Consider the following 16,524-nt stretch of genomic DNA (forward strand, 5'->3'; position numbering starts at 1 on the left):
TAGTTTCCAGCCAGTTATCTAAAGTTACCTGATGCTACCAGCTACTCAAAAATCTGCAAAATGCGGTATCACCCCCAATCACCAAAGGATGTGTGATTGTGACTTGGAGGTTTAATTCTTTTCAGAAATTTCGCTTATTCTTTCGATCATTCACAAGATAATATATTAATATTATACCGTGGGCCCCCGTTCGTTTGACAATTTTTAATCTGAACACTTTTTAATTTGAACCCCGTTGGTTTGCACGACGTGCAAATTAAAAATGGTTCAAACGTCATTCTCAACATGACATAATTTGTTTATGCAGACAATGCACATAAACACGATTTGTTTGTACTGACCTAGCGTGTTTAATCGGTTTCACATTTCGTTTTCCTAACGATTAAGATAGAAATCCGATCGGAAAATGCAATATTCGCACTTGCATCTGCCAACTAAAACAAACCACCAATACAATAACAAAGAGCAGGGCGGCCAGTTCACACAGGATTAAGCATATTTCGGGTTACCAGTTGTTCAAATTAAAAAGTAACCCCGTTAGTTTGCATGAGGAATCGTTCAAACGAACGGGGGTCCACTGTATTACCGAATATATTTTAGAAAAAAATTTAGAATTTAGAAAAAAATATTTCTTTTACTCATATATCTATTACGGGTTTTTGAAATTTCATGAAATTCTGGAAGCCTCTGTCCCAATCTGTACAATAATTTTATGAATTGGAAGTTGACCTCCTGGTTTCATTTGATAGACTTCGCTGCCAGCTGTTAGAGGTAGGACAATGGCAAAGCTATGCGATCCTTTTGATTCTAACAACCTTTCCCAGTTTAGATTCGAACATATGACCACTGGCTTGTTAGACCAGAGTTGTACCGCCAACTGGAAGGTTGAAGCAGTTAGATAGTATTCTTTTACCTGTAATTCAACAAGTGGTTACTTTATTCCTCTTCTTTTCCTCCTCACCATGCTGTATCAAGAGTTTACCTCGAGTCGAGTCGGCCCTGGGCTACTCGTCGCCAATTCATTGCGTACCTCGACACACGCAAGTCGGCTTCTACCTGGTCGAGCCTCTAGCACGTTAGATTCCTCTGCTGATGCCGATGGGGCTCTTGAAGAGATTTAATTGCAAGTCGTCCGACAGCCTTGCGAAGTTACTTGCCACCACCATCGCTCTAAGTAGTGCCAGCAGCTCGTGGTTCATACGTCTGCACCATTCTCCGCTTTCCGCTTGTAGGGTAGGTAAGGGCAAGATGGCCACCCGGAGGAAGATGAGCACCCTTCTAATAATTGTATACTAAATTATGGTATATAATTGGTTACTGCACGCTTAAAGGAACACAAAACTCTAACAATGAAAATGGATATACAGAACGGATCAATCGGTGTGAGGCTCATAAATTTCGCCGCGGTCAGAGGAATAGCCATCTGTAGCACTTTTCACGTTTGAATATTCGGGAACACAGGCATCCAAATGGGGACTCTAGCTCTCAGATCGATCATGTCTTGATTGACGGTCGATTCTTTCCCGCTGTCATCGGTGTACCACACTGTACGGTCTTTTCGGCGATCAAATAGCGACTCTAACCACAATCTCGTCGTGTGTAATATTCATTGGCGTAACTAGGGGGGGGCTAGGGGGGGCTAAGCCCCCCCTAGAAGACATTTAGCCCCCCCTAGAAAAATTAAGCTGGGCTTTTAAATTTAAGAAAAAACTATAGTTAGATAACTTTACATGATAAAAACTTGAGAGTAATTTTTATATGCATCACAACTTAAAGTTCCTATGCATCAATGTACATTTAATTTTAATATGCCAAGGAAATAAAATGGTCGAAAAAATGCCGGGGGCTATAGCCCCCCCTAGAAATGAGCGCTAGTTCCGCCAATGGTAATATTCGCACAGTTGTCGAACGTGGCGACGCCTCGCACTGAAAGAACGTTACATTTCAACATCCAGCGGTTGACGGCAGATGACGTGGCAGCGCAATACGCCAGAAAGCTTGATCAACAAATCGCAGAACAGAAGGAAGAATGGGAAGAAAATACAAGTTGGCTGCGAAGGAAGCTGGTACCATTGAAATAACTACGAGAGAGAGAAAAATAGCGTAACAGTTAGTTTTACGTTGAAAACCAAATAGTGACAGGCTCATGGCAACTGCACGTCGGAACAGAGAAAGGGATAGAGAGACCAGGGCTGCGGAAAATAGAACTCGCTGTCTAAAAAAACGCGAGTCCCAACAAACATTTTTGTTGTATAACAGCTTATCAAGCGCTAGCTTACTGCATATTAGCCGTATAATGGTTGAATAAACTGCTCTTCAAATAAAATGTTTGTTGGGGTACGAGGAGCATGTGCTCGCTGGAACTGAAGAGCGAGTGGTCAGCGGAACTGGAACTGGAACTGGAACTGAAGAGCGAGTTTCTACAAAACGGTGAGACGTAGGAATAAAACGACGGTAGCAACCAGACGGAGGGAGCACTTCCAGACGCTGTTGCACTGAGAAGTTAACACGCAGATCAGCAGGAAGAGGATAATAATTGTAAGCGTCGACCAAGCTGTGGAGCCACCAACACATGAGGAAGTTCAGAAGGCAATCATTAAGCTAAACAACGGTAAGTCTGCTACAAAGGGCTGTATTCCGGCTGATCTTCTGAAAGCGAGGAGCGGACGACTGTACAAGGCAATTCACCGATTGTCATTGTCAGGATCTGGGAGGAAGAACAAATGCCAGAGAAGTGGTTGGACGGCCTCAACAGGATATCGACTCGAGTGTAAAAACTATCTAAACATTACAATGCCTATTTCTGCTCATGCTTCAGTTCCGGGAGTACAATCTGTTTGTGGACTTTAAAGCAGCGTATGATTCAGTCAAATGAAATGTGCTGTGGTGGATAACGCTAGAACATGGTTTTCCGACGAAACTAGTTAAGCTGATTCGTGCGACGCTGGATGGTTCAAAATCATGCATCAGAATGGCGGGTGAGACCTTAGCCGCTATCGTGACGTAGGATGGACTGACGCAAGGTGATGCACTCTCTAACCTGTTATTCAACATTGGCTTGGAATGTGCAATACGAGGAGCAAACATAGAAAGGAACGGGATTGACATTACGAATCTCATATGCTTCTTGGTTTCGCGGATGATATCGGTATATCGAAATCAACCGTAGAGTAGTGGAAGGGGCTTTAGGCCTTTGAGAAACAACGATATTGAAACTTACGATTAACACCACCAAAACGAAGTACGTATGTTGCTGGCAGGGAACGAGCGAGTCCAAATGGTTTTGGTGATGAAGATGAAGGTGGAGCTTAATGGGGAATGACACTTTGGGGCAGACCTCGCACCAGATGGATGTGCGTTATCGAGAATGATGCACGTCCAACTGATTTTCGAGGGGATCAGAGAATGGCAGCTCCAAGACCGACAGTACTGGAGGACCATTATTCGTTCGGTGCAGTATCGATAACGGACCGTCGACAGTAGTTGGGAGAAAGTGGAACAAGACGTTTGAGGATTCTCGCGTAAATTAAATTTGAACAAATTATATAATTACCGTATATCATGAAGGTGACGAAGAACCGAGTGGCTTGCGTAATGCAACTATCGGCGACCCTCGAGTTCCTTAGAATCTCGAAGAACGCGACGGTAAGGTAGGCAAGGCATTCTTGCCTATTGTTTAATATCGCATTAAAAGGTGTGATCAGAAAACCGAAGATAGACAAAAGTTGTACGATTCGTCGAAAACAAACCCAGTTTTGCCGGTTCCTAGATAACATTGACCGGGGCTCGTAATTTTAAGATAACGAAAGATACAGATAAGATTAAACCGAAGGCTAAAGCTTGTCATCAATGCGTCGAACACAAACCATAGGCGAGAAAAAGACAACAAGGAAACAAATATTAGCCTTGTGACAGTAATTCTGATTGCTGATAACAAAACCGAAGTGTTAGATGAGTTCGTGGATTTGGACCCCCATTTCACCGCCGATAATGACACCAGCAGAGAATTGTTGGGCATTAGGACCTACGTAAAAGCAGACTTTTAGCAGCCTCCGAAGCTCAAGCCCCTCACTGCTCATCGTAAGTTCGACGTCTCTGGGAACGTTTTCTTCCTATATGGACTCATCACTGTGATCAGTATCGTTGATCTATTGTGATATGGCCCGGGTGTTTGCTGTAAAACCCGCACTGCATTTATTTTTGCTATAATCGCTATTCAGTGAACGATATATATGCTTGTTGAATTTTATGCGTGCTTGTGTGTAATTGGGTACCCTTCCTTCAATGCTTTCTCTATTTTTCTCACCTCGTTCAACATGACAGCGCTGTCCCCAATTATAGCCATCCCTGGCGCAGCTAAATCAGTGTATTTAATTGTACGAGTCATTTTTGCACTGTCAATAGGCCATATCGGGATAATATAGAATTCAGCATGAAGGAAGGGGGATGAGGGGCCTGAAAATAAACTCATGCTAAAGTAACTTTGACATCGAATGGCCTGACTCTTCTAAGATTCGAACCTACGATCATTCGCTTGTCAAGACAGACTCGGTAACATTCCGGCTACAGAGCCTACCGGCAAATCCGTGCGGTGGAACGGAGCCTCGCGCTTGGTGATGATTAGAGAAAAATGTTCAAAATTCTAGTGGACAATCCCTGGCTGTATACAGCACAATTGGCAGATCAGAAATATTTGTATGACTTTTATTGTTTGCTTTCCTCGTTTATGTAAATGTACAGTGTAAAGTGTTAAGAGAAAACATCGATGAAATAAGACCTCGTTTCTTTGGAATGTGTCGTTACATAATATGCCAAACGATTCCGCTCTGCTTGCACTTAGCTCTTTTGAACCAATGAAATCTCTAGATCCGGATGGTATTCTACCCGTTTTCTTACATAAAATTGACAGCATTATAATATTCGAGCTTATCAACATTTTTCGAGCCAGTTTCTCTTTGGGACATATCCCGGAGAATTGGCGGGAAGTAGGTAGATACCTAAAGGCATACCTCGGGTAGATAAAAAAAGAGAAATCCATGCAAAAGGTTTGTAGGCCAATTAGTTTGACCTCAACGCTTCTCAAGTCGGTAAAGGAAATCGCGGATAACTATGCTATGAATTTTCAAAAAACTCTCCGTTGCATGGACGATGCATACCAACACGGTAAATCTACGGAAACTGAATTGCTCTGCGTTGTGACGGTAATTGAAAAATCACTCAAATATCAAGAGACGGCACTTTGGGTTTTCCTTGATGTTGGAGGCGCTTTCGGTAACGTGTACTTCGTAAATTTTATGGCTCTCTTCCAAAACAGAATTGACTACAATAAGCTAGATTCTAGCAATGCTTTCAAGTAGCGAAATCACCGTCTCATTGTGAGATACATCGGACACGATTTTGGCAATGAAAGAAAGTCCACAAGGAGCTCTCTCATCCTTGCTTTGGTCACTGGTGGCCAACGCATTCCTTCACAAGCAGCGCATCTTGGGTTCGAAAATATGGTTTACGCCAAGCAAGGACGTAGTACTTATCGTCAGAGAAAAGTTTGGGCTAAATAGATTATGTTATTAAGGAAGCATCTCGTTGGAATTAAATACAGTGTTGTAGACAAAACAGTTGAACAATCAGGGGACTCCCAAGTGGATACAGTCGCGTTTTTTATCATTTAAACAATATGGAATGATACCGACACCTTCCACTTTTGTAAATCTGCACTTGAAATCTTAGCGTATCTGCTTTATCTAGGCATAACTTTTTCGGAAGTTTCCTTCTTACTCCATAACGAGAATAGAACCCAAATCCCGAGTCCCGCAAGGTTATCGAGTCTGCTTTGACAAGCGAGTGGTCGTGGGTTCGAATCTTAGTAGAATCAAGCCATCGTGACTTTAGCATGGGTTTATTCTCAGGCCCCTCCATTTACCCTTCCTTCATGCTGAATTCTATATTTACCCTCTGACGTCTCTTGACAGTGCAAATGTCCCTCCTATAGTTATGTGTTACTGGTCAGAGGTACGAATGAGTCCTCGCCAGGGACGGCTATAATATGGGATAGTACTGGCAGTGAGGAATATGTGGGTAAAGTAGATCAAGCTTTGAAGGAAGGGTAAACCCTAATATACACAAGCACGCATAAAACTTAATAAGCATATCGCTCATTCAATAGCGATTATAGCTAAAAGAAATGCAGTGCAGGTCACACAGCAAACACCCGGGCGATATTACAATAGATCAACTATACTGGTCGCAGTAATGAGTCCACACATGAAAAAAAAGAACGTACCGAATATCACGGCACAGGATTACAACTATCTAGTTCAGAGACGGCCAAACCGTGACCTATGCGGCCCTTCGAGATGATTCGTGTGACCAGCGACTGACCAGGATGGTGGGCTTCTAAATAAATTTTTTGAGGACAAAGAGTCACTTAGTTTAGTCGTAATGCCTCGTTTATGTTGTTGATCGGAATGCTTTCCGGTTTGAATCTTGTGGAAATTCCTGGTTTTTGCTGCCGCATATTTTACATTTTGGTTTGCTTAGGACTGGCCAGGTTACTGCGGCCCACGGCATTCATGGGGCGATCTCATTTAACCCGCATCATACCTATGCCTGGGCACTACTGATCTAGCTCAACTTCATCAATGGGTGCGAGCAGTCCGGAAACTGCATACAGCAAACGAAGCGCGCCGATCATTAAGACTTTTCAACTCAATGCTCTTGCGGCATACAAAAAAGGGCCTCGCTGCTTAATCTGCACAGGGCCTCGCGCGCCGCAACGCCGGCTCTGATGGATTAATTCGTGTTTTCACCACTACTAGTACTACTACAACTACTGGAGCGTCTACCCTATTAATAACTTTTGTTTCAAATTTTGGAACAGATTTAGGTTATATTATAGGCCAAATCTTGAACCACATTTTTAACAGATTTTGGACCAGAAATTGAATCAAATTTGAGTCCAGTTTCTGGAGCTAGACCAGAGTATAAACCAGAGTGTGGGCCACATTTTTGATTAGACTTTAAACCACTAACCAGATATTGGATCAGGATTTGAACCAGATTCTGAACTTAAACCGTATTATGGACGTGGATTAATTTGCGAACTACGTTTTTCATCATATTTTGTAACAAATTTTAGAACCGATTTAAACTAGAGTCTGGACCAGATGTTGGACTGCATTTTAAACTAGATTTCGACCATATTTTGGAGCAGATTCTGAACCTAAACCAGATGTTGAGCCTCCATCAGATTCTGGACCACCTTTTGGGCCAGGTTTTGAATAATGTTTTGGGGGAGATTTTGAACCACATTCTGGACCAAGAACAGATTTTAGGCCAGGATTAAATTCCGGGCCACATTTTTGATCAGATCTTGGACCTGGAGCAGATTTAGGGACACATTTATAATCAGATTTAAAGCCAGCAACCAGATTTCGAATTGAATTTTGAACCAAATTCTAAACCTAGTTCCAAAGCGGCCCTGACGAAGGCTCGATCGTTTCTTAAATCAGTCTTCTATCGAAGTTTATTATTTTTAACAATTAGACTGTCATACATAATTTGTACACCTCCCCATAGCCAGTACTTCACTACACTCGAGAGTGTCTTACTGAGGTTCAGGCCGTTTTTGGCGCCTCCTACAGCTAGCGACCTTGGCGGGGACCAGTCTGACCAAGTGCACGCTACGGCGCTGCCAGCATTACTAATATAATAATTGCATCATACAATGCACAAAGATGTGTGATATTAAAATTCGGATCAAAACTTAAGTCAATGATTAGACAGAAGATTTATTGCTTTATGTTAAAATAGTATCAACAAACATACATACCTACGGTTCAAGCTTTTCTTACCATAGAAATTATATGTTTTAATCGTAAATTCTTAGCTGTATTAGGCAGACATACTTTAATAATAATAATCATGTAAATGGCACAAATGGAGAAAAAAGTTTGCACTATAACTAGCAATACAATATTTGTTAATACTTGCGGTTTGCGATACTGGAGCTGTATAGTACATAACACTGCCTTACCGTATGCTAATAAGTATTGTATATACAATGCTCATTTCATTAAGAAAAACTCACGATAAATTATATTACGCTAAACGATATACAGGCATTCAAATGTGATGTTCCTGAACGGAACAAGTGTACAAATTTACCAAACTAAAAGAGACGGAACAGGTCGATAATTAGGAACAAGGCTCTTTTTCCATTGTATGTAATCATACTAGTGCCTAAGTAAACAACCGAAATTCGACAGACTCATAAAAACCGATCCATATTTTCATAACACTTAATCACTAACGACACGATAATTATCTACCATACTGAGACCAGCCTATCGCCAGGCCGGCTCATACCACCATCGGGTGGTACTGCAGTGCTGTTTCAAAAACTTAACTAGTGCTAAATTACAGGTTTCCAACTTGCAAACTACGTCCAGCAAGGCAGATAACCTTTCTTCTTACTTGGATACTCTGAAACAAGCGCGGCTATAAGTTAAAACTGAGAATAATGAGGACATAGCACATCAACAGGCACCTCAAGGGGTCGGTACCTACACTCAAGATGGAACCTTTACGGGAAAAGGCAGATATATTGCACGCATAAAATTTCGTTCTAAAACAAACAAAATACTATACATGAGCAAATTGATGTGCACAAAAAGTGCACTGGTTATTTACGCCCTACGGGTGCAGTGAAGTTTTTTTACTTCGGCAAAATCGTTTATCACGGCCAGCAACAACGGTGGGTACCGGACCAGCGCGGTTTGGGTACAACTTTTATGACCTCGGAGCCCTCGCGGCACACCGGATCCAATTATTGTTATTCCTTCGATTCGATTGGGTGAGAGATCGTTTACATTTCAACGCCCATTTTGCTTCGTCTGTTATGTGGCAACAGCAAGCAGCAGCACCAGCACCAGCACCAGCAGCAGGGCCAAATTATAACGTTCAGCTGGTGTGCCTATTGAAGAACCAGGACGACCGACGAGTTAAGCGATTTTATGTACGTCAGCCAATCGTGTGAATCGCGATTGCCTATCGAAATGCCGATTCAGAGTGCCGATGTGCGGCGAAGATAACCCGCTGCTACTGTTCTGGATGTTGTTTCTGGGTTTTGGTGAGCTACATCGGTTAGGTTCGAGAAATTGTTGAGTTCTCATCCAAATTAATAGTTATCTCTGTGAAACTGGAAGTATTGGTATGTAACTGCATGGTACAAGACGTCAACTACGTCATGTGAGAATTTCCAACGCTGAAATTCTCAGCTAAGCGAATTCTAACAAAAATCGTTGCTTTAAAATCCGCTAATAAAGTTTGGCTAAAAGTAAATCTGGACCCCCTCGTGCGCCACGGGCACGCCTCTTGTGGTAGGAACTGGAACCATTTGACAGAACTTTGTTTACATGTTTAGGAACAACAAGTGTTGCAAGTTTCGTCAAAATAATCCACCACATTGCGGGACAGTACAGAATGGGACTTGAACGACGTAAAAAAAATCTTGCACACATACTTGGAAAATACAGAGATGGTTTGGTTCAAAGTTGGCTAAAGTACTAAAAATGCCAAAATCAACACCGTGTAATGTTCTGGAAGGTTACAAGAAGAACCTAGGCGTGGAAAGGCGACAAAAAATTTTCAAGAAAACCGCAACTAGGGACCGGGAGCTGAAGAAAAAGATATTCAGGTGGGTTAGGTCCAATCCTGGCATCTCCATCCGGGACATAACTGGAAGGTAAGGTAACCACGCGGAATATTATCGCTCAACAAGGGTATAGGTCTTACAGTGCCAGTAATCATCTGAATCGGCACTTGAAGCAGCAGAATTTGATAGCCAAGAAGCGTGCTAAGAGTTTGTACGAACAAGTTTTGACGGAATTCAGCGGATGCATTATGATGGACGACGAAACCTACGAGACAGCGGGTTTCAAGCAACTTCTCGGTCAAAAATTTTACATTGCAACTGGGTGTGGGGATGTGCCAGGTAAGTATAAATACAAGTTTGTTTAACCCTCCAAATTATCCGGATTTTGGACCAATTCAAAAAATTTGGGCAATTGTCAAACAATGACTTCGACGAAGCGGGTGGACAGTCTACAATGCCAAAGCAACGCGTTCAAAGTGAAAGAAACATCCTGATCTAGGTTAAGGAGATTTAACGTCATTTTTAGATGGGAAATTGGGCTTACTTTGCCCTCCGCAAGACGTTTCGGTCAACAAGCATACTTAGTCGCACGAAGCTGACGGTGTACAAAACGCTGATCAGATCGGTAACGATGCTTACGGAAAATGCACCGACACCGTTGCTCTTTTTAAACGAAAGATGTTACGGAAGTTAGATGAGTCACTTCCCATAACGGGTCATCTGCGCGGCGACGAGCTTAAAGCGTTCGACCGAATTGTTTGGGTTTACTGGTGACCGCCGACAAAAATACCAGTACAGAGATCTTGAGTCGCATTCATTTCCGAAGCTGAGTCTACTTTTTACTCCGAAAGTCACTGATATTCAAACGGGTGCACCGACATGGAACGCGTGGCTTCGAGGCGACTATAGTAAACATTGACGGCTTAGAATGTTTTGCTTCGGACGATCTTTGGTCTGTACTTTATGGACGAACATGAATAAAACGAACACCAATTTATATCTGAAAGAAATCAACAGATTAGTGCCTTCCGTTTTGCACATGAAATAGACCCTACAGTGTTTCATAGCCTCCTATCCTGCAGCTCTTATCCCTACATCCTCGTGGTACCAGCCGGGCTACGAGCAACCTTGGTGAAGATCGGGTAACCAACCCCGGTGGAAACCAAGGTCGTATGCTGACAGGGAAGAAGGTTTTTTTCGAGCTACGTTGATCCTCCGGCGATATAGATGGGCTGGTCGCGAGCCTTGCAAGGCAGCACCACTAAAATAACAAGAAACGAAAGATATAAACAGCAATTCGGATCGGCAAAGACCTAGGCGACAAAAACGGACTAACGATAGGAAATTTGGAATATAGAACTGTCGGTCTCTAAATGTGCTTGCTGAAGAAGTGAAGAGTCACAAGTTCTACACCGTAGTGCTGCAGGAGGTATGCTTGAAAGAAACGATGTTACGTACGTATAGAGATGGTCATACCATCTAGCGGAGCTGTGGTAGTGACTTGGACACAGCTATTATCGTGATGGGCAAGATGCAGAAATGGGTGATCGGGTGGTGGCCGATCAATCTCGGAATGCAGATTAGGAATTAAGGGACGATTCTTTATATAAGCATAATTAACGTACACATCCTCACCTCACCTTGGAAGTATCGATGATGACAAAGACGAATTTTACGCGCCGCCTCCAAGAACATGACCATGCATAGCACCTTTTTCCAACATAACCTCTACCACCGGTATACCGATGGAGATCACCCAACCAGACGGCATCACAAATCGACCACATTCTGATAGGTGGTCGTCATTTTTCAGACATTATCGACGTTAGAACCTATCAGGGCATTAATATTGATTCGGACCACTACCTAGTCCCGGCTAAGATACGTCAAAAACTATCTATTGTGGGTAACATACAATACCGGCGCCCGCCACGGCGTAATCTAATGCGTCTGGAACATTCGGATGTCGTCAAAAGCTCCGCGTTATCGCAATAAACTGCCAGAAGAGGGAAAGCTGAATGAAGCCCCTCTTGAGGATTGTTGGAGAACCGTTGAAACAGCTATTACCAGCGGAGTGGAGAAGGTCGTGTAGTACCGAATCGACGTAACGAATGGCTTGATGAGGAAGGTCAGCAGATATTGGATAAGAATAACGCAGCGCGAACGCTAATGCTACGTACCGTCAGAATGTGGAGCGATACAAACAGAAGTGGAGGCAGCAAATCTAACTTTTCCAGGAAAAAAGCACCACCAGAAAGAGAAGAAGTGCAAGTGCAAGAAGAGCAGCGAATTCATTCAAGCATCGATTAGCGAAGTTAAGGCTGAAGAACAACACAGCAGTAGGAAAGAACGGTATTGGAGCGGAACTCATAAAAATGGGCTGTTTGCATCAATTGATTGCCAAGATTTGGGATACGGAACGCATACCGGAGAGGAGTGGATAGACAGGGTTTTTGCCCTATCTTCAAGAAAGGCAACAAGCTGGATTTTGAGAACTACCGAGCGATCACTATCCTGAATGCTGCCTACAAAGTGCTTTCCCAACTCATCTTCCATCGACTGTCATCAATAGCCAATAGATTCGGGGGAAGTTATCAGGCCGGTTTCATGGATAATCGGTCTACAACGGACCAGTCCTCCGAGTTCCCACGCACCCTATCATCCGAGTCCCTGTTAAACGATTTCGAAGTCGCATATGACAATGTAAACCGACAAGAGCTACGGAAAATTCTGGACGAAAACGGCTTTCCGAGGAAGATTACTAGACTTATCATGACTACGATGGATAGGATCCAGTGCTGTCTGAGAATTTCGGGTGGATTGTCGGACCCATTCGAAACTCGCAGGGGACTTCGATGAGGAAATGGTCCTTCCATTGCGCTTGAAGGTGTTCTAAGACGAGTGGCAATCGAAATGCGGGCTACGATTTTTAATAAATCCAGTCAATTTATCTGCTTTGCCGATGACGTGGATGCAGTCGGCAGAACATTTGAGGCAGTGGAAGTTCAGTACCCCAGATTAAAATGCGGAGCAGAGAAGATTGCGTTGAGGTTAAATTCTAAAACGAAGAATATGTTGATGAGCGGGACCGCAACCGAGCGCGACAGGGTCCGCTTAAGCAGTACTGTGGTAATCGACGGGGATGAGTTCGTATACGTTGGTTCACTGGCAACAAAGGAGAACAATACCAGCCGTGAGATTAAAAGACGTATTATCAGCGGAGGTCGGGCCTACTATGGATTCCGTAAACCCTTGCGGTCGCACAATCTGAGCCCCCGTACAAAGTGCACACTAAACAATACGCTAATTAGACCCGGTGTCCACTATGGGCATGAAAGGTACACACTGTTAGAAGAAGACCTGCTAGCATTCGGAGTTATCGAACAGCGAGTGCTAAGACCTACCGCTTGCGAACCAACCACGTACTCAGTATTCAGAAAATGGCTAAAGTGGGATGGATACGATTGGGCAGAACATGTTGCTAGAATGCCGGACAACTATCGTGCAAAAATAGTTTTCGCATCGAATTCGGAAGGAACAAGGTGAAGAGGAGAACAGCAAACGAGGTGGCCAGACCAGGTGGAGTTAGATCTGGCGAGCGGATTTGGAGACCAACTGCAATGTAACGAGTTAGATGGACGAATAAGAAACTGAAGGCGAAGGGTTACCAAAAATACCACTCAAAATTTTCCAATAAAATATAAATAAAATCTTTCATTTGTGTGAAATAAATTATTGAATTCCTAAATTCGGAATTTAGAATTCGAAATAAACGCAAAACAATTGCGTTCCGTTACTAAATTTACTCAGCTTTTAAATATAATTCTAAAAAAATATAAAACCACTGTTTGCTTTTGGATATTATGATTAAAGAACCATAACTTTATAAAATGGATGTCCAAGTCTCTTCTGCACTCCAGAATTAAACTACATATTACAGTGGGACATCATCAAAACAAATGGGACAATTTCTGCGGCACAAAAAAAATTACCGCGTAATAACATTTTTACAGCACATAAATTATTATCAACTCACCAAATTAACCCTGACAAGCCTATGCTAACAACCTTCCATACAGAGCATTTCGTCTGTCTTAAACAACATTCGCAGCAGTAGGTAGCGCGTTAAAACCACTTCCCTCGGGCAGCGCTCGTTTTCAACGTTGCACTCAGAACTCCACACACGATTGGGATTCTGCAATAGATTACCCAGCGCAGGTCATTTTGCTTTTTTATGGTCCCCTGTTGGTTGACTGGGGAGCTGCAGCTCTGCTGCATATGCAACTGTATCGCTATGCATAGCAGTTTCTCGATTGTTGTTGAGCTGAACTATTCTGCAGCAGAAACCTACATGAATCTCCGGCGCAGATATTTTTTTTATTTATTTATTTACGAACATTATCATTAAATTTTAATCATAAATTATGGCTATACTTTCGCGCACGATTTTTCACCTTCCCATGCCTTCCGCTATCGACTTGTTGGCACCTTTCGAGTCAACGGAACCCGTTCTGAGGTGCAAAAGAGGAGCAAAAATCCAATCAAAAATCGATTATATTCGAGAAATGCGTATCAGCACGGTGGTTTTCAACACCATCATCCAATACTGCCTGTCAGCCGCACACAGGACCGAGGCAGTGGACGACTAACTTGTTATAATATGCATTTGCTAGGGTGACCAAAAAAAGTCGGAGTCATCTGGAAGAATAAATTTCTAAAATATGCAAACGTGCAAGTTTTTTAAACTTCAGATTTACTGAAAATTTCAATCGAGAAAATCGAAAAACAATTTATTTACATAACTTTGCGGAACTTTTGGTCACCGCAATGCTCCCGATGCACTGGAGCAGGTTTCCGGAATGCCTGCAACCACACAAGTTAATGCAAACGACGACGGTGACGACACCGCCGCCTCGCCCGTCCTTCTCTATATGTATCTCAGTCATTTTTTATCTCGCTTTACAAGCTTTCTCATCTTTCCTTGCACACCATTCCGAGCGTCGTCGTAATCAGCGATCGTCGTCGATGCTGTGCCGTGCTATCGTTTAGGCAGCCAGGAGTTCTTATACCTTAAAAAGCCCACTTAGTTACCCGGTTTCCCGACTGCAGTTCGCTCATACATACATAAGTATGATGATTGGACAAACGAAGGTATCGTCAGTTGGTGCTACCATGGTCAGATCAAAGGATTGGGAAAATTTGGAATATTTTATCACAACTCAAATTTGAGCATTTTACGAAACTTCTTATTGAGGAAGTGCTATCTTTAAAAAAATGAAAAATTGAATGAACTGGAATCGTCTGAGCTTGAACGCAAAACTGTCGACTGCCAATCGAGCGTATTTCCAGTTACACCACCGCGCAGTGTACCAACAGGGGGTCTGATGTAAAGTTTTCTCAGAATCGCATAATTTTTCAAAATAAAAAATGTCTAATATATGATTAGCTGGTCAGATGAACGATCCCTCACCATGTCACGGTTACATCGCGGCTCCCAAAATGCATCATGCGTCTCGGTATGTTTGCCTCTTGTATAGCTATTTCTGGTGATTCCGCGCTCAAGTCGTTTAACAACAACGCCATAACCATTTTACGACCCGCATGTGTGCAGTGCGCAACTTGTGCCCACATGGTACATTCGCACTTATTCCCATAAATTTTATCGTGCAACCGTGTATACCGATCGAACTACAAGCGATCCTCACTTCATCAGCACCGCACCGGCCGGTCCCACACCGTGTACATGTATGTAGAACGTACTTGTTGCTCATTACCGCGTACAGCCTTCGGTCTCTGGTTCAATGCCGTCCAGTATGGTGTATAAGAAAAGTTTTTCGCAGCATAAAATCAAATCATTGCTATATATGTACCTCGAAAATAAAAAAATCCGCCGTTTAAGTACACTGTACGGGCTATTTACATTTTAAAAGTACAAGTAAAAAATTCGAATTAAATAATTTAAACTTCATACTAAAATTAATATCACATTTTTCACCAACGTAACTTGAACGTCGATAGTTGATCGTTCCGTTTCGATCGGTTCCCTGTTTTTTTCCTTCGGATGGAGCATCCTATCACAGCACAGTCTCGTTACCGGTCAGGCTCATCGATTGCGAGGACGCCTTGTAGGCGCGCGGTTTCCGATTAATGTGCGAATGAGAAGGATACTTCCTTGCGTGCCGGGGTGGCATTTTTCCCAATGACACTGACACCAGAGAATTCTGGGGGCAAACCGTCTGATAGGAAGCAGTCGAGTACGGCGATGTGGCAAACTTAGGCTGTGGTTGCTTGTAGACCTGGTTGTTGATCTTGCTCCGGCACAGGCCGGCTATCCTTGGGCCGACTGCCCACGCAGACGCGAGCACTCCGACCAGCAGCTCTATTACTGCTCGCAGAATAAACGGCCAGATAGGGGCTTTCACCGAGGACACTGGTTCCAACGATGGATGCGGTAGATTCAGCCAGTTCTCCCGGTACGCGAACTCGTAGAACATTATCACCAGCAGCAGAAAACTGGGCACTGAATAAATGAACAGGAACTTTCCCATACCGGTGATGTGAACCGGCAGATTGTTTACCAAAAGGGCCGAAGACGAGCGCTTCCGCAGATAGGCAGTGAAGAGGTAACCGGAGCCGATGACCCAGTAGGTAAGCAACGGTACCACGACGAATCCGATCAGCGCCTTGTCGGACTGGTTTCCGATGAAGCAGGAACCTGGAATTGGAAGAGAGTAACACTGATTATTGATTTTGAAACTTCATGATTTGACATTCAAGTTGCAATGGAAACATAACACACAATAATGACTGAAAGTCCAATCAATGATTCCATCGTAAATCTACGAAATACGAATGAAACACTGATAATGATG

The 16,524-nt window shown here is 43.1% G+C and overlaps 1 protein-coding gene across 6 annotated transcripts in view; it reads right to left on the bottom strand.

Moving 5' to 3' along the window:
- Positions 1 to 7,798: 7,798 nt before the first annotated feature.
- Positions 7,799 to 16,524, bottom strand: part of LOC128739213 (frizzled-4) — a 109,825-nt gene continuing 101,099 nt past the window's right edge. For 5 of the 6 annotated variants that reach the window (XM_053834654.1, XM_053834652.1, XM_053834653.1 and 2 more), the window contains exon 4: positions 7,799 to 16,367. In XM_053834654.1, coding sequence (XP_053690629.1) covers positions 15,727 to 16,367 — 641 coding nt within the window. In that variant the 3' untranslated portion in view covers positions 7,799 to 15,726. The remainder of the gene's footprint in view (positions 16,368 to 16,524) is intronic. The other variant, XR_008412187.1, reaches the window with a different exon arrangement.

The sequence above is a fragment of the Sabethes cyaneus genome, chromosome 3, assembly GCF_943734655.1.
Source record: "Sabethes cyaneus chromosome 3, idSabCyanKW18_F2, whole genome shotgun sequence".
Taxonomy (NCBI): domain Eukaryota; kingdom Metazoa; phylum Arthropoda; class Insecta; order Diptera; family Culicidae; genus Sabethes; species Sabethes cyaneus.